This window comes from Podarcis liolepis (genome assembly GCF_965112155.1).
Source record: "Podarcis liolepis genome assembly, chromosome: 1".
NCBI lineage: Eukaryota > Metazoa > Chordata > Lepidosauria > Squamata > Lacertidae > Podarcis > Podarcis liolepis.
In genome coordinates this window covers 124,362,264-124,387,785 of record NC_139554.1, presented here as the reverse complement: position 1 = coordinate 124,387,785, position 25,522 = coordinate 124,362,264, and the positions used below count along the sequence as shown (strand labels likewise).

General features: G+C 41.5%; 2 protein-coding genes and 1 long non-coding RNA gene across 6 annotated transcripts in view; 1 reads left to right on the top strand and 2 right to left on the bottom strand.

Moving 5' to 3' along the window:
• Positions 1 to 7,253, bottom strand: part of TRAK2 (trafficking kinesin protein 2) — a 41,888-nt gene extending 34,635 nt beyond the window's left edge. The window contains exon 1 of one of the 3 annotated variants that reach the window (XM_083467967.1): positions 7,026 to 7,253. The gene's annotated coding sequence lies outside the window, so the exon portion shown is untranslated. Of the gene's footprint in view, positions 1 to 6,838 lie in introns of all 3 variants that reach the window. The other 2 variants (XM_083467965.1, XM_083467966.1) reach the window with 2 other exon arrangements.
• A 75-nt stretch (positions 7,254 to 7,328) lies between these two features.
• Positions 7,329 to 23,686, top strand: STRADB (STE20 related adaptor beta). Of its 2 annotated transcripts, XM_083469594.1 has the most exons (12): positions 7,329 to 7,703; positions 10,435 to 10,491; positions 12,080 to 12,160; positions 14,058 to 14,160; positions 15,318 to 15,439; positions 15,783 to 15,891; positions 16,979 to 17,102; positions 17,475 to 17,646; positions 19,594 to 19,698; positions 20,408 to 20,634; positions 21,254 to 21,296; positions 22,195 to 23,686. In XM_083469594.1, exons 2-12 carry the CDS (start codon positions 10,480 to 10,482, stop codon positions 22,342 to 22,344), a joined length of 1,248 nt encoding a protein of 415 aa, XP_083325720.1. In that variant the 5' UTR covers positions 7,329 to 7,703; positions 10,435 to 10,479; the 3' UTR covers positions 22,345 to 23,686. The 2 variants fall into 2 exon arrangements, with proteins under 2 accessions (XP_083325720.1, XP_083325721.1); XM_083469595.1 differs by lacking the exons at positions 15,318 to 15,439; positions 15,783 to 15,891 and having other exon boundaries at positions 7,384 to 7,703.
• Positions 16,775 to 23,691, bottom strand: LOC310691344. The gene is made up of 3 exons (XR_014518474.1): positions 20,123 to 23,691; positions 18,122 to 19,975; positions 16,775 to 17,871 (listed from the first exon to the last, which is right to left on the bottom strand). It is a non-coding gene; the product is annotated as an uncharacterized lncRNA (long non-coding RNA).
• Positions 23,692 to 25,522: the final 1,831 nt, after the last annotated feature.

Sequence of the window (25,522 nt, the reverse complement as noted above, 5' to 3'; positions counted from 1 at the left end):
TTACATTTTTACCCAATATTATTACATACTGGCAAATCCAAGCATAATCTGCAAGTACAAAAATCACAATTTTTAAAATTACTTAATTCCAAGGGATATTTTAGAAATGTATAATTTTGTATATTCAAGGAAGGCTCATATTGTTAGCGTGATAGCAAGATAATGATTCCAGAGGAAGTTATTTTTAGTCTGCAGGAGTAAAACAAATTATACCACTGGTACTAAAGGACTAACTTATTTTTACGTGGGCCTTTTCTAAACCAACCCCAAACCAACCCCTACTTTATTAGATTCCTGAAAAGAAGAGGTAAGGTGGTGGACATGTATAGAGAGGAGAAAATATTAGAGGGAAAGAACAATAAGCACAGCAGAATAGAGAAACTGCATGATAAAATCCATTCGAGTCCAAGAAAAACATTTAGCCAAGTAAACTTTGTAGGCACATAATAAAATATATTATGAAGGGACAGTAAAACTCTCTTGAAATGTCAGAATATTGGAAAATTTAAATATGTGGATTATTAGACCAGTAAAACACAAAAAGGAAAAAGTGTTAAACATAATTCCATGTTGTTCTCTTTCTTCCTCTGACTAAGAGGTTAGAGGGCACAGAAGTCAATGCTATTTTCTACCCAGTACTGTCTGGTTCTCTGGCAATCCTACTTTCAGACAGCTGTTGTGATGCATTCTGGCCTGCCTCTGGCCTTATTACTGTAATCCTGCTGAAAAGCTGCCAATACACTTCATATGTATGATGTCTTCCAGTGATTAATTCTGAATATTTCAATTCTTTACATTTTTTTTAACTTATAGAGGTCAATATTACAATTCAGGAAATTAGGAAACAGAAAGCTATTGATGCTGTTTATTCTGATAACTCAGTAAGTTATACCGCAGAAACTCCTCAACAAAATCTTAATCCCCCCCCCCCAATATGAATGTATCAACAATATATCAAAATCATGCAAAGGATTGATTCTGTATCAATTAATGACATTTTGGACCAATTCATCACAGGCTGAACTCTTGGTATGGACAGTTTTTTTCATGGTAGAGTATTTAAATACACCCTGAAGCAGTTTGGTCTGGGGAAAACTTTATACAATCAAGCATACTGAAGTAGTAAACTGACCACAAATAGCTCAGTGAAGTCTATTTTTATACCGGTTGTTCAACAAGGAGGAGAATTTGCAAACATTCTTGACCTGTGGATGTTGCATATGAGACTTCTCTCAGCAATGTTATGGGATATTATACAAAAATGGCAGGTACAATTCATCCTTCAGTTCCAGCTTCGGAATACTGCCAAATGATCTATTATTAGTATTTTTACAGAGCTAGAAAGGCAGAGGGAGTGGGGGGACAAATCAGCAAACTGAAGTAGACATAGATAGTTTTTATAAACTAAACTTTGGACATATGTTTAAAAAAGCTCCTATGATGCAGTAGAAATACACAATGCACATTAGCAATGACATCTCCTGCACACAGCAGCTTTGGATTTCCCTCATTCAGCTCTCTAAGTACAAATGATACAAGACAAATTTCGGAAGCTTAGCACAGCAAAGAGCGCCAGTATCTTCTGAATAATGCATCAGTGCTTCATGAAACCTATGGTAGCAAAGGTGAACTACTTTGGCAAAATGCCTTGAGGAAGTCATACAGTAAGTTCAACTAGGAGTCCTTAGCCACAATGCTTCTGTTTAAAACCACTTTTCACTTATTTTAGGGAACTAATTGATTGGAATATCTGCTCATATATCCTTCACTGCCAACCTGCACTTATGATCAGTGTCAAGACTGAGGTGAGGGCCAAACCTTCATAAAATAACATTTAAATTGCAATCTTAAATTAGCTTACATGGGAATAAACACTTACATGAGAACAGTGTGGCTTATTTCTGAGCACTGCATAGGACAACGCTGTTAGTACATAAGCCAAACACATTGAAGCACATAATGCTGACAAATATTTAGGCAACATTTATCACAGGAAATACCTGCTGCTTATCAAACACCATGGCTATTTGCAGACTCTCTCTATTGTGCTAAGGTATTTTTACTCTTTGCCAAAGTCCAACTCTTCAAAATAGCAGTCAAACAGCAAACGTTCCAATTCTAAACTGTCAAGAAAATTGTATGCCATTACTATCTGAACAGTTTATTTGCCAGATAAAGAAGTGCAACACTAGATTTATTTATTTTTTTACATATCAAAATGTACCTATAGCCTAGTGAAGACCTAATGATAACAGAGTAATGCACTGGCAAGGAAAGAGAGTAAAAGGTAAAGAAAACTCTGACCATTAGGTCCAGTCGTGACAGACTCTGGGGTTGCAGCACTCATCTCGCTTTATTGGCCGAAGGAGCCAGCATACAGCTTCCGGGTCATGTGGCCAGCATGACTAAGCCGCTTCTGGCGAACCAGAGCAGCGCACAGAAACGCTGTTTACCTTCCTGCTGGAGCGGTACCTGTTTATCTACTTGCACTTTGAGGTGCTTTTGAACTGGTAGGCTGGCAGGAGCTGGGACCGAGTAATGGGAGCTCACCCCGTCCGGGGATTTGAAACGCTGACCTTCTGATTGGAAAGTCCTAGGCTCTGTGGTTTAACCCAGAGCGCCACCTGCGTCTCTGCCCTAGTTAATATTATGTAATTTATTGAAGTTTATTTATACATGGTTTATTGAAGCTTCATTCCATCCTTCCTCTGTGGAGCTCAGGGGGACATACATGGAACCTTCCCCAACTGCCCCATGCTTTTATGACGGAAGAACTTGAACATTGTTGTTTCTCGTGCACTGGGTGTATTGGCAAAGATCACTGGTGCAACTTATCAGAACTATTCAAACAGCAACAAAATAATTCTTAGAAAAGGAAGGCGTTCAATAAATTATGCACCAAATAAGCACATCTAGTATATAATTCCAAACACTCTATTAGGCTTTCCAAGTAAGTCTCTTTTAAAAGACTTTCAAACATCTTTTACGATCAACTTTATATCTGTCATACTTTGAAACATGACAAATACAGTAATCTGGATATATTTCTACTTGTAACCATAAACTTTCTGTTCAAACAGTACATCTCAATCATATAAAGAGCTCTTCAACATTTAATAAGCTTGCAGCAATAACACTAACTTTACACAGCCTGCTTGTTTTCATTCTTTTGCCTCCAGCTGAGACTGATGCCACCCAGGGGTACATGCAACGTGATAATGCTGTTTCTTAAATACAGTAATGGAGTTTTTTTTTTTGGGGGGGGGTTATCTGAAGAAATATTAAACTGGCTAAATCCTATGTGCACCTATAACATCAACATTCACCTGACTGGGCAGTAACTGACACGTTTCCATAAGCACACCCTTCAGAATCTACTATAATTACTGCCTCTGCTATATATTATTTATACTTTAGTAGCATCTTGACTACTGTGCTTCTTATTCTCCCTTAACTGTGCAAATGACACTGTAAAATAAACGGGGAGCTTAATGCAAGCAGGTAAAATGGATGGGAGAGGAATTACTATGGAGGCTTAATGGAATAAGGAATAATGTATGGGCAGAGCGGAATGAATATGGGGGTTTAATGGAACCGGATCTGGTGGAATTCGTTTAAATATATGCAATAATTGCACGGTTATTTTTTTTCCAAATTATGAGAAACTTTCTTCTGCTGGCTATGCCATCTGCTATTATCACCTTGAGCTAGAAAACAGACACTTATCTCATTAGGAATATGTATTGTATGATACCATGAACTTTATACAAAATAGTCAGCTGTAAGTTTCCAGGTAATTTTTTGGTACCAAAATACAAAAAGCATTAAGTTTCCACCTCGGCCACAGTCACTTTTACAGCTTGGCCACAGCTACTATACCATGTGATTCTCAGTAGATACATTGGTCGATGCATCCCTTGACCCAAAAAACATCAAGCACCCCCACTGCAGAAAGATTGATCATTACTGCTGTTACGTTGCAATCAGCTTTAAATAACTTTATATCTACTGTTTCAAGCAATGGCTGCATTCCCCCATCATGGTAAACCATGGTTTACCATAAATACCCACATCACTCCCATTTAGATTCTGCATCCCCTACGAGTGGCAGCCACAAATCACAATCCTTGGCTAAGTGTTGCATCTGTAGCAGGGATTATAGTATGTTTTGCACCAACAAACCACAATCTGAAGCCAAGGTCTATTTCTAGCTTACTAACTGTGGTTTGTTGAATGAAATAAACAATTACCCCACATTTCAGATGCAATGGATCATGGATTGCTGCTCCGGCTCACCAGCAGGAAAGATCAAAGCAGGGGTTATCTGCATATTCATGGTAAGCAATTAACAACCAATTTCATCTTTCCATGGGCAAGTATTTTATTCAAATATATAGGGCCCAGCGAAAAAACCATCAGTAAATTATCTTATTGCAGCCAATATGATTAGAAACCCTCAAAATTACTTAATTATGGGTGTATTTGCCACTGGTACATTTGGCTGCTTACAAAAGAGGAGGCACCTGAATCTTTATCATAATTTACAAAATATATATTCCTTTGCAGCAGCCATGTGTATTACGATGGATGTTTGAAGGAGAGACATGAAGACCCATGTTTCATCATTCCTTACAGCATTTAGATGAGGGTGTTGGTAGGCATTTTGATCCCCTTGTTTTCTTTTTTATCTCAGAAAAAACAATAAATATTTCAAGTATTAGGAGCACAATTCTTCCCTGTGACGGCACCAATGAGGTAAAGCATGATGCCACATGTATTTGTTATTGATTTTAAAACAATTAAACATAATAATTAAAGCACAGTGAGTGCTAAGACTAGGTTGTGCAGGGAAGCAAATTTAGAATTTGGAACTCAAAAGACATACACACAGACACAGCACTGTCACAGTATATTAGCCTCTGACTAATACTTGCTTGCCTTTTAAATAGCTTCAGACATAAATCACGGAGGTCAAACTTTGACAGGACTACTGTATTGCTGGAGGATGTATACAGAAGAGAGATGCAGGGCTTCAAAACTCACCCAGCGTCAGTTATGTTAACAAGATGATCAGTGCTTCCTCCAGGGGGTACTCAAGGGTATGTAGTACCTGCACCTCTTTTTTGGGTTTTTAAAAAGTGTGGCAATTACTGTAACAACTTCATGATGAGTACTGACACCTATTTTTCTAGGGGGGGGGGAGCACTGAAGATTAGAAAACTGAAACAAATAACAATAATAAAGCAAAACAGCCCCTTTATGTATTTTCAGAAGCCCTGCTTTTATACTCCTGTTACAAAAACAAAGGCTTGTGATGCATTCGTACATTATATGCAATGCAAAAGCCTCTAGCATTTTAAACAAAGGCAACTGCAATATAGTTATCCAAATGGAGCTAAAATAGCCTTATATACCCAAGCTGCTCTCAATGACACACACACACACACACACAGAGAGGGGGGGGGGGGGCTTGACAACAGATTCCACTAGTCATCCAGAAAGGAGAAAGAGACTATTATTTCCATTCTGGAAGGAAGCAGGAAGGAGAGAAAAAAAGTGGGGAGCTGACTAATAGTCAGCATGGAGTAGTGATTAAGTGTGGATGGCCTAGGACCTGAGACTGGGAAGCTACAATTTGAATCCTGACTTGACCATGAAACTCACTAGTTGACCTTGGGCCAATCACTGCCTCTCAGCTTAACCTACATCACAAGGTTGTTGCAGGGATTAAATGAGGAAACGGAGACCCATGCATGCCGCCTTGAGCTCCTTGGGTCAAAAGGCGGGATATAAATGCAATGAACAAGAAATAAATAGCCAATGACTGACTAGGCGGACTCCTATACTTAAGATAAAGGGACCCCCTGACCATTAGGTCCAGTCATGACAAACTCTGGGGTTGCGGCGCTCATCTCGCTTTATTGGCCGAGGGAGTCAGCATACAGCTTCTGGGTCATGTGGCTAGCATGACTAAGCCGCTTCTGGTGAACCAGAGCAGCGGATGAAAATGCCGTTTACCTTCCCGCCGGAGTGGTACCTATTTATCTACTTGCACTTTGATGTGTTTTCGAACTGCTAGGTTGGCAGGAGCAGGGACCGAGCAGCGGGAGCTCACCCCGTCGTGGGGATTCGAACTGCCGACCTTCTGATCGGCTAGTCGTAGGCTCTGTTGTTTAACCCACAGTGCCACCCACGTCCCTTATACTCCTATACTTATGCTGCTCTGTGTTTGGTGTTTGGGCACCACAGCCCTCCAAGAAAGGGCATCTGCTACATTACCTCCCCCCCCTCCCCAAGTCTCTTTTCCTTTTGGGCAAATTCTGGATACAGTGGTACCTTGGGTTAAGTACTTAATTCGTTCTGGAGGTCCATTATTCCGTACTTAACTTGAAACTGTTCTTAACCTGAAGCACCACTAATGGGGCCTCCCGCTGCCGCCGGAGCACGATTTCTGTTCTTATCCTGAAGCAAAGTTCTTAACCCGAGGTACTATTTCTGGGTTAGCGGAGTCTGTAACCTGAAGTGTATGTAACCTGAAGCGTATGTAACCCGAGGTACCACTGTATTTCTCGGTGGGAAGGAGTGGGGGGTAAAAAAAAGAAAAGAAGGAAGCGAGAAGGGTCTCTTCAAGGGAAGGAAGTTTCAGGTGAGAGACCAAAGATGGGGAGGAGAAAGGAAGGAAGGATGGAGGAGAGAAAGACAGAAAGAGAGAGAGAAAGAAAGGAGGGAGGGAGGCACAGCAGGGCTGACAACACTGGGGAGGAGAAAGGAGGAGCGAGGCGGGGTAAGATGCTCCCGCTCCCCCGGGTAATATCCCCACTGGGTTCCTAGCACTTACTTCGGAGTAAACATGCAGAACGTCCGGCTGTAGGAAGGAAGAAGGAAGGAAGGAAGGGCTGACTTGGGAGAAATGGAGGCTTAAGAGGAGTAAGAAGGGAGATGGCCGGGGGACCAGGGATGAGGGGGCGAATGCAGCGCTTGCCATGCCGTCTCTTTCCCCCCACATTCCCCATTTGCCCCCTTACCAGCTCCAGGCTTGGGCTCCTTTCCAGCCCCCTCGCTCCGGCGACAATTGTGCAGCCGCCTCCTCAGCTCCCTCTTTCGGAGCGCCGGCGCCCAAGTGGAGCAACGTGCGGGGGGCGGGGGGGGAGCGGGAGGCGGCCACAAACTCGGTCACAAGATGGAGGCAGAAAGCACCGCTCGGCCTCAGCGACTGCTTCCCCCGGCCGCCTTTCAAACTACGCTTCCCGTCATGCAACGGTGGAGAAAGGGGGCGTTCCTATCTCTCCCCGCTTCGAAACCTCCCTCCGCCTGAGGAGAAATGCTGCCGCGGTGCACTTCGGGACTGGTAGTCCCGCGGCGGGCGGGCGGCAACCCTGAGTTCACTCGCAGGCCGCGTTCACGGAGGGGGCGGGGCCTACAGTTCGTGTCGCCTCAGGCTGGCCGAGGGAGGCGGGCGAAGGGCTGAGGTGATTTTTCCTTCCCCAGTTTGTCTGAGGAGAAACGCTGCGCTGTCCGCGGCCTCTTTGGCAACGGGCGGCAGCCTCTGTTTCTGGGCTCACTCGGGGGGCGGCGGCCCGAGCCTGAAGTGGGCGCGGGCGGAGGGAGGCCAGCGGGGAAGGACCGACCCCCCCCCCCGGTCAGGACAAGTTTGGGTCTCCTCAGGAGTAAGGCCCGCTGGGCCCGGCGGGGCTTGCTTCCAGGTAAAGAAGCGCGCGCGTGCGCGGCGCCGTAGTAGCTACCAGGTCCGGTTCGGTTGCAAAAAATAGAGGGGCGGTTATTGTTGTCGTTTCGATTATATGCTTATTTTTGTGTTGCAACGGGGAGGCGCGGGTTGTCCCGCGTTGTCGCCTCTCTCTCTCTCCGCGGCAGGGAGAAAATAGATCCTTGCTCATGCAAACCTAACACTTCCACTGACCCTGAACTTTTTGCAACACTTTTTTGGCGGTGGATGAAGGCCATATCGTGAGGGTGGCGGGGTTAAATACTACTACTACTACTAATAATAATAGTAATAATAATAGTAATAATAGTAATAATAATATTTTAAAGCATTTATTAATTTTCCAATAAGAACATCCAATTAACATATCAAATCCAATAAAAATTTTAAAAACTAAAATAAAAAAGTCCAATTATCTTCCAAATTGTAATAATTTTTTGTTTCGGCTACCCACGGTCTGAATTCCAAAGCGCTTTCAACATCATAGTCCTGCCTCTCATCATCATTATCAATGTTTTTCATAATTCCATATCGCGATTTTATCCTCCACGTTTTGTCTCTGGCTCTGTGATCCTCATTCATGTCAGGAAACAGATACTTTTTAATGTGGAGTGCAGATTTGTCCGTATATTCTACTCTTTCAGCTGTTTTTGTTTTTCATCGCACCGTTTTATTTAATTGCATCCATTCCAGAGTTCTGTCCAGCTCTTTATTAATAATAATAAATAATAATAAAATTATTTATACCCCGCCCTCCCCAGCCAAGACCGGGCTCAGGGCGGCTAACACCAGGTATAAAAACAATGGATTAAAATACAACTTAAAAACAACATTAGAATACAATATTAAAATGCAGCCTCATTTGAGTAGAAACTCAAATCCAGGAAGGATGGGAAGGTAGGACTGCGGAGGAGTTGGCACCTTTGTTTTGGCAAAATACGGGGAGGAGAGTTGGGGGGGAGGGCGATTCCCCCTAATAATAATAATAATCTGGTGCTAAAGTGACTTCAAATTAATCCATTACAAGCAAGAATGTTACTTGCCCCAAAATGGAAAAAGAAGTCCCAGTGAAAGAAGAATGGATACAAAAACCTATGGAATATGCAGAAATTGTGAAACTTACTGGAAAAATGAGAAATCAAGACAAACTTTTTATAAAAGAATGGAAATGGTTTATTGAGTATTTACAAACTGTAAACAGATAAGGACATGGGCAGGATTATTTTAATAACCTGCAGTTTTATAAGAGCATGCAGAAAGAGGGGGAAGGAAGTCGAGTTTTGAAATGTTATACTGGTTGTGAAATTATTGACATGTATAAAATTGAAAATCATAAATAGAAATGAAAGAAAAACACACACAAAGTAATCCATTGCAATCTGTTGCAGCCCAACAGGATGGCCCCTCAGGAATTTGTCACACAGAGAGAGTGAGTTTGTAAATCTGTCTGTGTTTGGCTTCCCAGAGCTTAAATGCATCACCTTTCACACACTCTTTCAAACACATGTATTCCTAGAGGATCCCTAGCCTGGGGGAGAGAGAGAGAGAGTGGGGACAAAACTGTATCAGAACAGGACAATCCTGTATATAGGACAAGTGGCAACTGTATGCACAAGGCTACAAAGGAGGGAATTTACTGACTTATTCCAGATCAGCCTAACTGCAATCTCTCTGGAGTAAATTATCATTAGCATTTCAACCGGGCACATAATGTTTCTATATCCCATATGCAGCCAGATTTTGTGCATGCTGCTTGGAAAGTTAGCTGCATTCAAGCCTGTACGTTTAAGTATTTAAGTTAGACTTTAAGCCTGCACAGTGCATATAAGCAGGACTTGTAGCAGCTCTTTCTTCTTTGCAGCATGGAAATTGCTAGGTAAATCATTATTTGGAGGGCCCAAGCCAGTTCCATAAATATTATTTCAGTATTTAACAAGCATTTGATTTTTTATCAGTATTTTAAACATGTTGGGTTCTCCCCCCCCCATGTAAACTGCTTAGAGGTTTTTAGGTACATAAGAAAAGCCTTGCTGGATCAAACCAATGTGGCATCCTGTTCCCACAGTGCTTTAGTTGAGAGCCAGTGTGGTGTAGTGGTTAAGAGCGGTAGTCTCGTAATCTGGGGAACCGGGTTTGCGTCTCTGCTCCTCCACATGCAACTGCTGGGTGACCTTGGGCCCGTCACACTTCTTTGAAGTCTCTCAGCCCCACTCACCTCACAGAGTGTTTGTTGTGGGGGAGGAAGGGAAAGGAGAATGTTAGCCGCTTTGAGACTCCTTAAAGGGAGTGAAAGGCGGGATATCAAATCCAAACTCTTCTTCATTCCTGCATTGCAGGGGGTCGGGCTAGATGACCCTTGGGGTCCCATCCGACTGTACAATTCTATGGTCAGCCAGAACCCCATGGGAAGCCCCAAAACACGGCTTAAGTGCAACAGCAGTCTCCTCACTTGTGTTTTCCAGTAAGTGGTGTTCAGAGGCATATCACCTCCACTACTGGTGGCAGCCAAGAATATTTAATTCTAACCTGACCAGCCATATGTAAAGCTGACTATGGGAGGAGCCTTCTGAGAGTTTCATTCATACATCGTTTATAGTCCAGACCGTCAGTGTGCTCAAGGCTGCATACATGGTCAAAGGGAAGGAGAATGACATCTTTGTTTGGTTACTGTTTGGGCTGAATGTAAACTTTATTTTGATATTCTTTTTCAGGGTAAATGGGTTTGCATGACATTTTCCATGAACTAAGGCAGTTCCATGTCTTGTTTGGTAAGCACATAATTTATTTTGACTTGCTTCCATTTTGTTTGGACTCTTCAATAATATATCACAATGTTTGTAGAATGTTGCAGGTATACCATCTGGTTTGTGTGCTTTAACAAACAAACAAAAAAGAAAACAGCACCAAAATAACTTTCCCATTGCTACCTTTGGTTCCTTCACATTTCACTAAACATGCTAATTTTGAGAACTACAAAGTGAGAATGGGAAATGTGAGTTCTTCAAGTGTTGTCCATAGAGGGCACAACTCACGCCTGCTTTGCTTCACTTTTATATGGAGTATTCTTTGGGTTTTAAGAATGGCCTACTATAGATTCAATGTCTGCTTTTATATCTGCACCTAAACATAGTGGCCCAAGTTTTGGCTCAAAAGCACACAGTTGCCAGGCTTCATTCAATACTGAAGACCTATAGGGAGATCTCTATTCTGTGATTGTATACAATTCCCAGTTCAACAAGGGTTTGAGGCATCCCAGGTGTGCCTGTTTTTCTCATCATCCATATAATGTTCTCATTCAACTGGCAGCCTGCACCCCCCCCTTTAATCTGAACTTTGCTGAGCTGCAGATAATGTAGTAATGAAAAGATCCAACATAAAACCATGTTGCTCAACTGGATATACTGAAGTTCATTGTGTGGGTTGTTTTTGGTTTTTTTAATGTGGGGCTTTTCTGGGTACCATCTATTGCCACACACCCTACTTCCATTGGCAAGGTTCTTATTAGTTGGCTGCTGTTGGGACCAGCCATAACACCAATGTCCTTTTATTTATTTTTAACTTGTTGTTTTGTTCAAGCATGGACTACTGTATTGGAAAAACTTGTATCATAAAAATAAAAAATTGGCTGTGTACACAGGTAAACCAGAGCCTCTGCACATGCCTGTAGTGGACCTCAGGTTTCTGGGACTCAGGGAAGGTGGGGAAGTACTAACTGAGGGGAGGGGACAACAACACAGTGTGTGCATGGGAAACACCAAGGTAGCATTCAGTTGAAAGCACTCATGTGGACAAAGATGCACATAAGTGCCCGTGGAAAAATTGGATCTGAGTGACGCACACACACTTTGGTGTACACATGGTGTACACATGGTGTATACATAGCCTATGTGGACCATTGTTCAAAGAAGAGCCGAAGACTGTAATACAGTTGTACCTCGGAAGTCGAACAGAATCCGTTCTGGAAGTTTGTTCGACTTCTGAAACGTTCAACTTCCAAATCATGGCTTCTGATTGGCTGCAGTAAGCTCCTGCGGCCAATCAGAATCCCCATTGGACGTTTGGCTTCCAAAAGAACATTTGAAAATCAGAACACTCACTTCCGATTTTCGATCATTCAGCAGCCGGAACATTGAATTCCCAAGGCATTCGGGAGCTGAGGTATGACTGTACATTATTTGGAGAAAGCATACTTTCTCCAAATGATTTTTCAAAATGGTGTTAATTGTCCAGAGATTCTGGATAGTCTGGGGTAGGTTTTTTTGTGAGGTTCCAGCTGCCCATCATTGTAGGTCACCTGGTAACAAAGCTGTTAAAATATAATAGAGGGAATACTTATTGACTGTTATGCTTTTCAAGGACTGTTCCTGTATTCTACGGACACGAATTGAATCCATTGGAGCAGAAAAGCAATCAGAAGGCAGCAGCACTCAAGACTTGGTAAGAGAAAATGTATATTAACTTGACTTGTTTCTCTAGTGTTAGTCCTAGTACAATTATGTCTGCATTTTTGAAGCAGAGCTCGCTCCACTTATTTTCTGCTGTCTTTGGTATGTTTCCAAATGGAAACACTTGGTACCTCTGTTCTCAGCAGAGAATAGTCATCAGCCCGACAATAAGAAATAAGAGCCAGTTCCTCAGAGTGTTTTTGAGACAATTACATGGAGAGGCGGGACGCAGGTGGCGCTGTGGGTTAAACCACAGAGCCTAGGACTTGCTGATCAGAAGGTTGGCGGTTCGAATCCCTGCGACGGGGTGAGCTCCCGTTGTTCAGTCCCTGCTCCTGCCAACCTAGCAGTTCAAAAGCACATCAAAGTGCAAGTAGATAAATAGGTACCGCTCCGGCGGGAAGGTAAACGGCGTTTCCGTGCGCTGCTCTGGTTCGCCAGAAGTGGCTTAGTCATGCTGGCCACGTGACCCGGAAGCTGTACGCCGGTTCCCTTGGCCAGGAAAGCGAGATTAGCGCCGCCACCCTAGAGTCGGTCACGACTGGACCTAATGGTCAGGGGTCCCTTTATCCTTTTCCTTTACATGGAGCGGCATATCCATTATAGATATATCTGAATTAAGGAGAGCCACATTACTGTGATTCAGAATCCCTCACGGGGCTCCCGTCGCTAGTTAAGCCAAGCAGAGCTTTCTGCATGCAACATGAGAAATTTTCCCTTCCACAGCTGAGAATTTCTGGTGGACCATAGCAAGAGTACATAAGATTGTGGAACCAGTTAATTTCTCTGCTTTGGTTTTATAGTGCTGCTGTTCCATGAGTTAGAATCATAGGATTGTAGAGCTGGAAGGGACCACGGCTCATTTAGTCTAACACCCTGCAATGCAGGAATCTTTCACCCAACCTGGGGCTCAAACTCACAACCCTGAGATTAAGATTAATCTCATGCTCTACCAACTGGGCTATCTGGTTTTTCCAGTACACCACTTTGGATATGTTTCTGAGAAAAGCAATTTATTGTTTAGTCATTTAGTTGTGTCCGACTCTTCGTGACCCCATGGACCAGAGCACGCCAGGCACTCCTGTCTTCCACTGCCTCCCGCAGTTTGGTCAAACTCATGCTGGTAGCTTCGAGAACACTGTCCCACCATCTCGTCCTCTGTCGTCCCCTTCTCCTTGTGCCCTCCATCTTTCCCAACATCAGGGTCTTTCCCAGGGAGTCTTCTCTTCTCATAAGGTGGCCAAAGTATTGGAGCCTCAGCTTCAGGATCTGTCCTTCCAGTGAGCACTCAGGGCTGATTTCCTTCAGAATGGATAGGTTTGATCTTCTTGCAGTCCATGGGACTCTCAAGAGTCTCCTCCAGCACCATAATTCAAAAGTATCAATTCTTCGGCGATCAGCCTTCTTTATGGTCCAGCTCTCACTTCCAAAGCAATTTATACATTTTAAAAATAAAATATATTAATTTGGCTGCATTTGCATGTAGCAGCACATAAGTAACACTGTAATGCTTGATGGACACTAAGTCAAGCAGCACATGGTATTGTACCTTGGCACAGTTCCTGAATATAATAGAAGTGGAAATACAATTGAAAAACATGGTATATGGTTTTTACTGTCTGATATACTGGGAAATGCAGTATTTAATTTTCTTACTCTTATTTCTCATATGCTGTGTGGGATGAAGTCTCCTTTATGACATTTATAGTAACTAATTCAACCTCTGACACCATGACACCAAAAGCAATGGCAATAGAAAAAGACTTTGTCGTGCTTCTGGAAGATGTATAGGCTGGCAAATCTGCAAGATTAACACGAAGTTACACTGTTCACTGCAATTTTATACAATAAAAGTTGTGTGTGTGTGTGTACAACTTTTTTCTATTCAGACAGATGAACCTGCTTTATATTGGGGACAATCGGCTCAAAGAGGAGATGAAGAAATATCATGGTCCTCGGATGTATCCCATTACGACATCCAGGTGGAAATAGGTAACTGACTAGTTTGTAATCTGAAATACTCTATTTCCTATTTTTATAATTGAAAGCGTTTTACTCCATTCTTCAGCTGAAAAAAGGCTTATAGGGAGGGTGATTTACAAGTACCTTATCTTCCTACCTTGTCTGGTTGAGAGATATTTAGAAAACTGGACAGTATTTTTCCCTGGTGTGAAAATCCAGTGTTTTGCCAATGTTTGGCCAATACATTTGAGTCATACAACATTTTTAATTGATCTTAATATTTGCTTGTTTTGTTCATCTAGCTCCATCTGACTGCTTGTTTTCTTTGTGATTAAAATATTAGGCATCAATGCCCTTTTGAAACAGAGTAACTGCAGTGGTGTAAGTGATGACTTCGTCTTCCAAAGATGCTGCAGACTGCTACCCTGTTCTCTCTTTGTCTCTTAGCCAGGGAATGCCTCTAGCCCCTTCTTTTTATCTGAGGAAAGTGCAAGTTTGCATTGTCCTCTGATGAAAATCTATTCATTGCCATGTGGGAAGGTTCATGGGGTTGTTCTCATTTTGAAGCAGCGCAACACAAGTGCCTTTGCGTTTTAATGGCCAGCCCAATGTTAGTTGCTGCCAATCGTTACTCTGGGACTGATGGAAGGGTCCCACTTGTGGCACCGTGAGGCAGAAGCCTATTTTCAAATTTATTTGAATTGATTTTCTTATTCAATACCCAGTTTGCTCTTCTGCCAACACTTTCATTTAATCACTGCCTAAATGTGTTTCACATGTTGTGTATACACTGTCCATTGCTGTGCTTTCCTGTATGCAAGCTAAAGTGTATTGCTATCCTTTTGAAGATATCAATCTTTGTCATTTAGCACTCAGCTTGACCTTGTAAAAATGGTTTGATGGCACTTGGTAGCTGATCCTTTGATTCTGATAAATTAGCTCCTAGACAGAGAATCTATTCCAAAACCCTGTGATAGTTGAGCTAAGTCAAAGCCAGACTTGCAGCAGTGTCTTCTTTGGTTGCTCAGATTAGCTGCTTCCTTATGGGCAGTCTCAGAACAGCTTTTTCTTCATAATCTGTCAGTATTTGCCTTGAGTATTGGGATTGTACGAATGCTAAATGATAAAGCAGTAACTAAGAAACATTGCAAAGTTGTTAAAGTGATCAACTTCTGTTTTGCTAATAGGAAGGGGATGCAGCAACTTAACTTCAATCTACCTCGCGCGTCACATCCCTACAGGAACACTGGTGGCTGTAAGGATTACAGATCTGGAAAGATGTTCTGAAGAACACTTGAAAGCTTTACAAGTAAAACAGATGTTTTAACATTTTAAATATTTATGAGGTTGACATGTAAAAGGAGAGGTGATTTTTAAACTTTACACAAAGTGCTTAAAAATGAAGACCCTTTAAAGTTGCCAGGTTATTAAAAAGAAAAGTACTTCTAGATATGCTAATAATTCCAGAAAACTTGTGATTAGATGCAGGGATAGCTTTCTCAAATTGTATCTCTGGCATTGTGCAACAATCCAAAAATCTATTCATTTCTGATTCAGGGATTGTCTTCAGAGTGGCAGTAGGCTGTGGCTAAGGGTTTGTGGAATGTTCCATTGCCCTTTAAAAGAATTAAAACATGTATTCTTTCATCTAGAATGAGGTGGTTTTATCCCATTCCTTTCGACACCCCAATATCATGACTCTTTGGGCAGTGTTCACTGCTGGAAGCTGGCTTTGGGTTATTTCTCCTTTCATGGCCTACTGTAAGTATTCTGTTGAGGAAAGCTACAAATTAATTGAATTATCTCTGTACGGGCTCATTAAGGATTGTGTCCACTCTCATTTCGTTTCTTCATCCCTGCAGTCCACCCCACCCCCCAAATCCACTCCACAGGATCTTCCAACCCTCTGAAGCAAATTTTGAGGGTCCATGAGGTGCTCCAGGAAGCAGGAGAGAATGGGAAATTTCTGTTGTGACAGTGGGAATCTATTCTGCTCATGCAGTTGCAGTTTTGAATGCAACTGTGTTTAGTTTACATACCATGCATTTGAGCTATCAAACTTAAGAGCAGCTTGCTCGTTTATTGAAAAGTACGTATATATTGCTTAATATTTTTAAAGCCTATACCTTTTGCACGTTGACAAGATGTAAGTCAAGGATGGGATACACCAGTTGTGGGAAACCTCCTGCCTTGCAGTTCTTATTAGGCCCAGTATGGTTTCCAACTTGGCCCACAAGGCCATTTCTTCCAAAGCATATGTGATGTCAGGAGTAGGGTAGGCAAGGACATTGTTCCTTTGTAGCATATGAGAGCTTAATGTGAGCTCCCAGTTGTTTTTCTGCAAGTGCCTTGTCTGTAGGCCAAACTGTGCCTGTAAACAGACTTATCAGTGGTTACCATAAGCCCCTTTGAACTTGTGACAGCACCACAGGGCGATGGAATTAAGGATCTGGCCCTCTGGCCAGATTCAGTTCTCTACACATGAGGCAGCTTCTTCCTTTAATGCCTGCCTCTTTTAAGCAGTGGGGCTACCTCAATAAAGAGGAAAGAGAGAAATTGGCTGTTTTGTAAAAAGCTGTATCATTCAGGCCTACTCTTGAGTCCACAGGCAAATTCTTGTGCAGCAATATTTTTAGGGGGCAGCACTGATCAATACAAAAAGAGCATTTCCAATATCCTTCATAATATGCAAAATTGTTCTTTGAGCCTACATGGTTGTACACTATGTAGCAGGGGGATCAGATATATGTGTTACACCTTTTCTGAATTATGATAGGAAATGTCAGCTCTGCTTTCATTGCATAAATAATATTTTGACATGCTAGCAAGTTACATGCACTTTTTCTAGGTTCAGCCAGCCATCTACTGAGGACTTACTTTCCTGAAGGCATGAGTGAAGTGTTGATAGGAAATATCCTGTTTGGAGCTATCAGCGGGTTAAACTACATGCACCAACATGGCTACATTCACAGGTAATGTGTAGAGAGGTTTTTAAGAAAATGACAGACGATTGGGACCAAGGGTAAATGGGAAGACCAGAGTCCCTATCTCTGTTCTATTTGGGTGACTTGAGATTTTTGAAACGGTTGAGTTGGCATAAGGCACTCTTTGCTCTGTGGTGACCATAACTTCACGCACCATCATTCAGTGAGAGCTGGCATTACAGTATTCTTGCATTGCAGACAAGAGCAACACAAAACACAATGTACATCTCCATTATGCATGATACACTCTCTTATGCGACACAGGGTAATGACTCTTCATATGAACAATCCTGTATAATGTGTGTTAGAATCTTTTTTTTCTTTTAATCTAACTAAGCAATCACTTGTTATGTCTTTCAGAAGTATTAAAGCTAGCCATATACTGATTTCAGGGGATGGCCTGGTGTATCTTTCTGGATTAAACCATCTTTGCAGCCTAGTGAGCAGTGGGAAACGGTTAAAAGCTGTGTATGACTTCCCCCAGTTCAGTGCATCAATGCTTCCCTGGCTGAGTCCTGAACTACTGAGGCAGGTCAGTATATGATGCAGTTCACTGAGCAGTTGTGCAGAAAATACGTATTGGCACAGATTGCATCTAAGAAATGTCTATAAAGAATTCTAATTGTGCATTATAAAAGCTAATCTTAATTACTGAATGTCCTCCTTTTTATTATTAACATTTGACATCTCAGTGTTCTATATAACACTATAATTAAATACATTATTTGAAAAGTTATGGATAATGTGAAATGCATGCCTCTAAATTGTTGTCCTGCCAACCTAGCAGTTCAAAAGCACGTCAAAGTGCAAGTAGATAAATAGGTACCGCTCCGACCGGAAGGTAAACGGCATTTCCGTGTGCTGCTCTGGTTCACCAGAAGCGGCTTAGTCATGCTGGCCACATGACCCGGAAGCTGTATGCCGGCTCCCTCGGCCAATAAAGCGAGATGAGCGCCGCAACCCCAGAGTCGGTCACGACTGGACCTAATGGTCAGGGGTCCCTTTACCTTTAAATTGTTGTAGCCCTATAATTTATGCTGAAATATGAAATTATTCTTGCCGATTATTACTGAAATTAAGTGGAATGGTTTCGGACATCCATACATGATGGATTGCTACCTCTTAATCAACCATATTTCCCTTGTAGGAGCTGTAACAATTATTCTAACTCCTAAATTTTTGTAAATATTTTCATCCCTCTCAATTCCTCACATTATTGGGAGGAATACCAGAGTGAACTAGAACCATTAAGCTGGAGGTCTGATTTCTGTCTACTTCTATAGTTATTACTTGAGATTTTAAAGAACATTTATAATGAAATGATCAGGCCTTAATAGAATATCAAGGATTATATAATGATGAATGGGAAATTAGAAACTTCGGTCTAAGCATATAGCTATATCTGGTTTGGCATGACATATACTTATATTACCAAGTTAAATATTACCAAGTTCTTAACGGATCTTGTTTGAGTGACCCAGATGAATAATTTACACACACCTACATATATAGGCAGGAACTAATACCAGATTACATGACAGTGGCTTTCATTACGGAAGTAGTCTCCTGGTCCACACAGCATGCAGGCTCCCAGAAAGGAGATTGTGGCCTCTTTGCTCCTTCCCAGTCATTTTGCTGCTGCACAGCTTGCTCCAGTTTAGCTTAGCATCTCTTCCAAACCTAGGCTTGTGGTTTAGCTGTCTCTAGACTAACCATAAGTCATAACCAAGATTTGTCCTATGATTGACAGCTCATGGTTTGTTCATGAGTCTAGGTTCAAACATGTTTTAGCATGGCACAGGAGCAAAATGACTAGGGAAAAAGTGAAACAGTCATGATCTCTTCTGTAGTCAGTACATTTGCACTAAGCCTTACTGCAACTTGAAAACCAGGCCAATATTTTCCCTGTTGCAGTTAGTGATCACCAGCCTCTTTGTCTTGGCTTAACCCTATAAAGTACAACCCTTTCTCCCAGTTTAAACCACATCAAGTGGGTTCTGAGTTCGTGATAAACCTATGAAATGCAGCCTGGCAGAACTGGCACATAAATTAATTTCTAGCTTCTTACAGGTTTCAGGTATTTCAGTGTAAATATGATTAACCTTGGTACCGATTTTCAGTAAAAAAAGGCACTGAAGACCATAGCTGTATTTTATGGTGCTGATATTCCATTTTGCACATGAAGCCATTTGAAAGGAAGCTAAAGGTTGTATTATGAACTTGTTAAATGCAGCAAATACCATTTTTGTGAAGAAAAAATAGTGCAGTTGTGTTAAAACCAGTACTATACTCAAAGGGCATGACGTTGTGTGTTTCAGGACTTGAATGTAGCAACAAGCTTATTTTTATTTAGATTGATAGGGTATCTTTTTTTCAAAGAAAAAAACCAACTTTTTATAGTTGAATATGCATGTTTATTTCAATTCATGGCACACTGGCATGTATTCAGCAGTTATCAATGCAATCTCTTCTTCCATAGGATATGTATGGCTATAATGTGAAGTCTGACATCTATAGTGTGGGCATTACAGCATGTGAACTAGCTAATGGGCATGTACCTTTTCAGGATATACCTCGGACGCAGGTAAGGCACAAAACTCTTCAACTTCTGATCGATAACAATGTCACGAAAAGAGAGGTGACAATTTCGAGGATCTTGAACACCTAGCTGCCTAATGCAATAAGACCTCCTCTGTTGTGATATTTCTAAAATGTATGTGTTTCAGCACATTTGCAAACATCAAAATGCATCCTTTCTGGTGCTCTATTTTAAAAAAAATGTTGCAAAGTGGTTCAGAAATGTTTACCTATTCAGGAAGCATTGTTTTGAATAGTGTTTGTGCCAGGTTTGTTACATGTTCCTCGGTTGTAACAAAAGAAACACATGAAACAAGGTTATAATTTGCTGATAAATTTATTGTCAAGAATGCATTGTGCGGGAGATGTGGGGAAGTTCGATAGAAAGTTGAAATAAGCTGTTGAAAGGTAAAAAATAAATAAATAAATACATGTTCCTCGGTTGTCCAGTCTAAGAAGCATCGCCCTCACTCTGATTGGCTTGTTAGCTCTTAGCTGGCTGTGTAGCTTTGTGACACTATAATATAGATAATTGATTGGATTCAGAAGCAACATGAGATAGGGGAGTGGCAGTGAACAGCTTTCATATAAGGTGCACATTTTAGAATCATGCCCCCCCCCCGAAATATTTTCACTGAAAGTACCCAGAAATTAAACAGGTGTACATTTGAGGTGTACAGGTAGGGCTAAGACAGTCAATGGACATTTTCTTCCAGATGCTGCTGCAGAAGCTGAAAGGTCCCTCTTACTGTCCTTGGGCTATAAATACTTTTCCGCGTGGTGAATCCAGGATAAAAAATTCTCGATCAGGGATTGACTCTGGAATTGGTGAAAGTATGACACACACAATGACAAGTGAGAGGTTGCAGACTCCACCAAAAACTTTCTCCCCAGCTTTCCATAACTTGATAGAACTCTGTTTGCAGCAGGACCCAGAGAAAAGGTAAGGCTGTTGGAATTTAGTTGCTGCAATTAATATTTGTATGGGGTTCAAAGAGCTTTCTAATTACTTGAAAACTTTTTTTATACATGAGCTCAAAGTTATCAAGAACTTCCCTCTGTGTATTTCATATAGATGCATGTCATAAATGTATATTTTGTTCACTCACAGTGCAAGTGGATATGTAATTTTTGGTGTGGATGCACTTAAAACTTTTAGTTGATTGGTAAGTGGGCAATATGGTCACACTTTCCTTGTGTTTTAAAAGCTATTTTGGAAAATGTCAAAACGACCTTTTCTAACTTAAGTGTAGCTATATATTTAATCAGTTCAAGAGGCAGTTAATTGACTAAATTCTACAGTCAGTTGATAGTCCCAATTTTAAAAGATCCACATATGAGGAGCCGGAAGCTACACTTTTTGCAGGGTTTATGTTATTTTGAAAATGAGCAATTTTAACAAGTGGGGAGCTTACTTAAAACGGAGTGCCTATGCTTGATTTTTCTTTCTATTGACTGACCCTGTAATAGGCAACAAGAGAAGGGAAAGTTATTACAGTACTAGCTAACTCCATTGGCAAAGCTTAAAATATCTAAGTTCTGTTTTTCTTCCTGGGATCTAGGCCATCAGCAAGAGGTCTCCTGTCACATGCTTTTTTCAAGCAGGTGAGCTTGTTACAAATTATTAGATGTGTGAATTGCAGCTAAAGACCAAGGCTTTGATCGAGAAAACATTTGTGAACTGGGTACACAAGCTGGTCATAGCTGAACATGGCTGAAACTGTGGTGCCTAATAGCTGGAAGGCAATGTATCTGGAGCGGTTTGATTGCAATTTGGAGAACTACCGCAAGTGGGATTTGTGCACAATATGCTTGCAGAAGGGACACAATACAATTGCTTCCTGTACTACGTGGTAGACAGTGTTCTCATCAGCGATGGGGAATATCTGGCTGCAGGTGCTACAAATGAGCAAGAAACCTCTGGCCCTCAAATGTTCTCCACCCCTTTCTAGTGCCACTAATTCATTGAGCCTGGTTACTGATAGTTGCATGCCTTGAGAAAGTAAACCAGAGCTTTAGAATCTGAATTCTGTGCCTGTTGCAAGTTAACGAGCCTATCCAAATAAATTCACAATGGCTTTGGCATATTTGTGGGAAAAGGGTAAAGGGGACCCCTGACCATTAGGCCGTCGTGACCGACTCTGGGATTGTGGCATTCATCTCGCTTTACTGGCCGAGGGAGCCGGCATTTGTCCGCAGACAGTTTTTCCGGGTCATGTGGCTAGCATGACTAAGCCGCTTCTGGCAAACCAGAGCAGCGCACGGAAACGTCGTTTACCTTCCTGCCAGAGCGGTACCTATTTATCTACTTGCACTTTGACGTGCTTTCGAACTGCTAGGTTGGCAGGAGCAGGAACCGAGCAACTGAAGCTCACCCCGTCGCGGGGATTCAAACCGCTGATCTTCTGATCAGCAAGTCCTAGGCTCTGTGGTTTAACCCACAGCACCACCCGTGTCCAAGTTCAAGTTCACTATTCCAAATCACCGTGTTCTCTCATTTCAGGTAAAAGAACAAACGAAGGGTTCTTTACTTTCACTGCTGCCTCCTGCCGTCCAACATGTCCAGCCACAGGTGCCAACAGCGTGTTCAGCAGCCATCTGTAAGACTGGATGCATTTTGCCAAATGAGAGAGAGGTGTACTGGGAATTCTAAAGATACTAAACCATACCTCTGATATCTCTCTCTAGGAAAAAAATAATGTGATTTTTGTCGCTGCTTTTTCCTTTTCATGTTCAAAATACAAATATTAGTGATATACTTGAAAATGTTATAATTTTTGTGCCAATACTTTATATGAGGAAAATTCTTCCAAAGTGGTACTACAGAATGCAGTAACCCTCACTTCTTGAATTACCATAAATGCCTACACTTTCTCAAGCATCTCCCTTCCATTCTTACAACTGAATTGCAATGGTGCATATTTTAGCCTGGTATGGCATCTCTGATATATCTATGCCTTTACTGCCTCAGAAGTGTTAATCTAAAATACTGTTTCCCTTCTCTCAGCGTGTGTGTGTGTGTGTGTGTGTACTGTTCATCATATATATAAACTTCTTTAAAGTAATGCCTATTCCTACTTTTAAAAAACGGTGTGCAATCCATTGTGAGCTTTGCACGCCACCTACCCTCCAACAGTTGTTGGGGTAGCCATTACTGAGGCCTGGAGACAGCTGTGATCTTTAATGCAAGGTATCTTTTCAACAAAACCTAATCAAGGGAGAATAATCTGCATAACAGCAGTAAAACAGGAGTTTGAAACTACTTGATTATATTATTTATAAAGAGATTGCTTAATAGACCCGCAGCTCTAATTGGAATGGCACTGCCTTGGGCTCATGTCTCACTAGCCTTTAAAAAGGCGGCATCTCAAGTTGAATACTGTTGCACCAGTGAGGAAAAAGAATCTATGTGGCATACAGAAGACCCACTGAATGGAAGCATGGCTTTAATACTATGGCAATACATGACTGTTGAAGGTAGACTGCTGCAAACACTATTCTAGGAAGCAAAAGATGCTTAAATGAGATGGGACTTATGCCTTGCATTTTGTCCTCTTTGTTGTGCCTTTCATTGAGACAGGAAAGAATTCCCAATTACAAACAAGAAGCAGCAATATAAAGGCCAGACTGACAAGCAAGAGACCACTTTCTATTCTTGTTGCTCTAGTACTGTGAATGACTGACTGAACATGACCTTAACCAAAATTCTTGCTTTTTGTACAGCATATAATTTTGGGGACAGGGTTTTTAATACTGAGATATTTACAACTATATTTTATTAATGCACATTTTATTTGATCATGTAAAATAGATGTTAGCCTAATTTTTTTTAAAAAAGTGTAACCTCACAAAGTTATATCAGATGTGATGTTATTGGCATCACAATTGTTCTTTTAAATAGGAAACTACTGAAGTAATTTTTATGTGTTCGCGATCTCTTGCCATCTCAACTCCGACAAATGTAACTGGAATAAAATGTACTTATTTCAAGAAAACTCTTCAGTCATGCTTCTTCTGGTGGTATTTTTACTTCATACTTATAAGTCAGCTAAAACTACTTTTGAGACTAAATATCAAATCTAAACAAATAGGTAATAATGCAGTAGTTGGTGTGTTTTTTTAAAAAAACTACTACATTATTACATATTTAATTGGTTAAAAAAAATCCCCTACTTGCATGACACTTATTTACTACAGATTTGTCAAGATATATATGATTGCTGCCAGTGCCACTGTGTGGATAAAAACTGCTATTTAATTCGCTGGCAAAATGTTAAATGTAACAAATAAGCAAACTGTGCAGAAAGAATATAGTTCCTAAACCCCACTTATTTGGGGGAGCAGCCCACTTAATTCAGTGGGATTTACTTCTGAGTAGCCAGTGTTATTCAGTGGAGTTTAGCATCAAATTGACATGTGTAAGAAATATGCTTTCAGAACTGTGTAGACACTTCACCCTGACAGTAAATTTGCTTTAACTAGATAAAAAGACTAGGTTAATGGGTCTGAGAATACAAGGCATCAAGGGTTGATTCTGCAACTCATAGGCAGCACCATCCAATTAAGGGTGACTCTTAAGGAGAGGTCTGTTGAGTGGACACAATGGGTTCTAGGCCTTTCAGCCACTCTATCACAGGCAGAGGGTCTCATCTTCCTAGACGGCATAATAAAAAGCAGAGACATCCCCTTGCCAACAAAGGTCTGTATAGTTAAATCTATGGTTTTCCCAGTAGTGATGTATGGAAGTGAGAGCTGGACCATAAAGAAGGCTGATCGCCGAAGAATTGATACTTTTGAATTATGGTGCTGGAGGAGATTCTTGAGTCCCATGGACTGCAAGAAGATCAAACCTATCCATTCTGAAGGAAATCAGCCCTGAGTGCTCACTGGAAGGACAGATCCTGAAGCTGAGGCTCCAATACTTTGGCCACCTCATGAGAAGAGAAGACTCCCTGGAAAAGACCCTGATGTTGGGAAAGATGGAGGGCACAAGGAGAAGGGGACGACAGAGGACGAGATGGTTGGACAGTGTTCTCGAAGCTACCAAACTGTGGGAGGCAGTGGAAGACAGGAGGGCCTGGCGTGCTCTGGTCCATGGGGTCACGAAGAGTCAGACATGACTAAACGACTAAACAACAACAATCACAGGCAGAATGAGAACTCGGAGCAGTGTGTGGTGATCTGCAGTCAAATTCTAGCAGCAGGCAGTTAATGCTAAAAGGGAAGTTAGCTCAGTTGGTTAGAGAAAGGATTGATTTTATTTCTAATAAATATATGCATTTGCTGTCATCCATGCTCAGTTGCATCTGAGGGGACAGCCAAGTGAGAAACTGCAGCTGCCTGCCCTCCATGTTTCCAAGCTCTTCCTGAATTCTGTTGCTCTGCATATCTTTTGAGGGCAGAGCTGGCAAGCAGGGTCTATTCATTCTAAAACCAAGAAACCGTGTGGCAGCAGTGATTCCCCCTGCCCCCTTTGCCAAGATGACATCTAGCCATCACGATACTGTGCCACTGGGAAACGGCAAGGAATTGCTGCTGCAACGGCCGGGCTTGACCTGAAAGGATTAGGTTAGGCATCTTAGACAGCGTCATACTATGTGTAGTAGGGAGTTACAGTAGACAATATGGGTTGTCTTTTTTTGAAAAAAGTTTCAATTATTAAAAGTTGGACATCATAAAGGCAAATCTATCGTTTTTCCGGTCTTTTCCAGCAATCACCTAAGCACATTTCATCAAGCAAGGGATGAAACATTGCATTCTGTATTAAAGTAACACCAGTAGGGAATTTTGAAGTAAGCATCAGAGGAAGGTCTGTAGCTCAGAGGCAAACA

Coding starts and splice junctions, on each gene's coding strand:
- STRADB (XM_083469594.1), top strand. Junction 12,161..14,057: donor GCAGCAGCACTCAAGACTTG/GTAAGAGAAAAT, acceptor TTTTCTATTCAG/ACAGATGAACCTGCTTTATA. Junction 19,699..20,407: donor AGGATATACCTCGGACGCAG/GTAAGGCACAAA, acceptor ATTTTCTTCCAG/ATGCTGCTGCAGAAGCTGAA.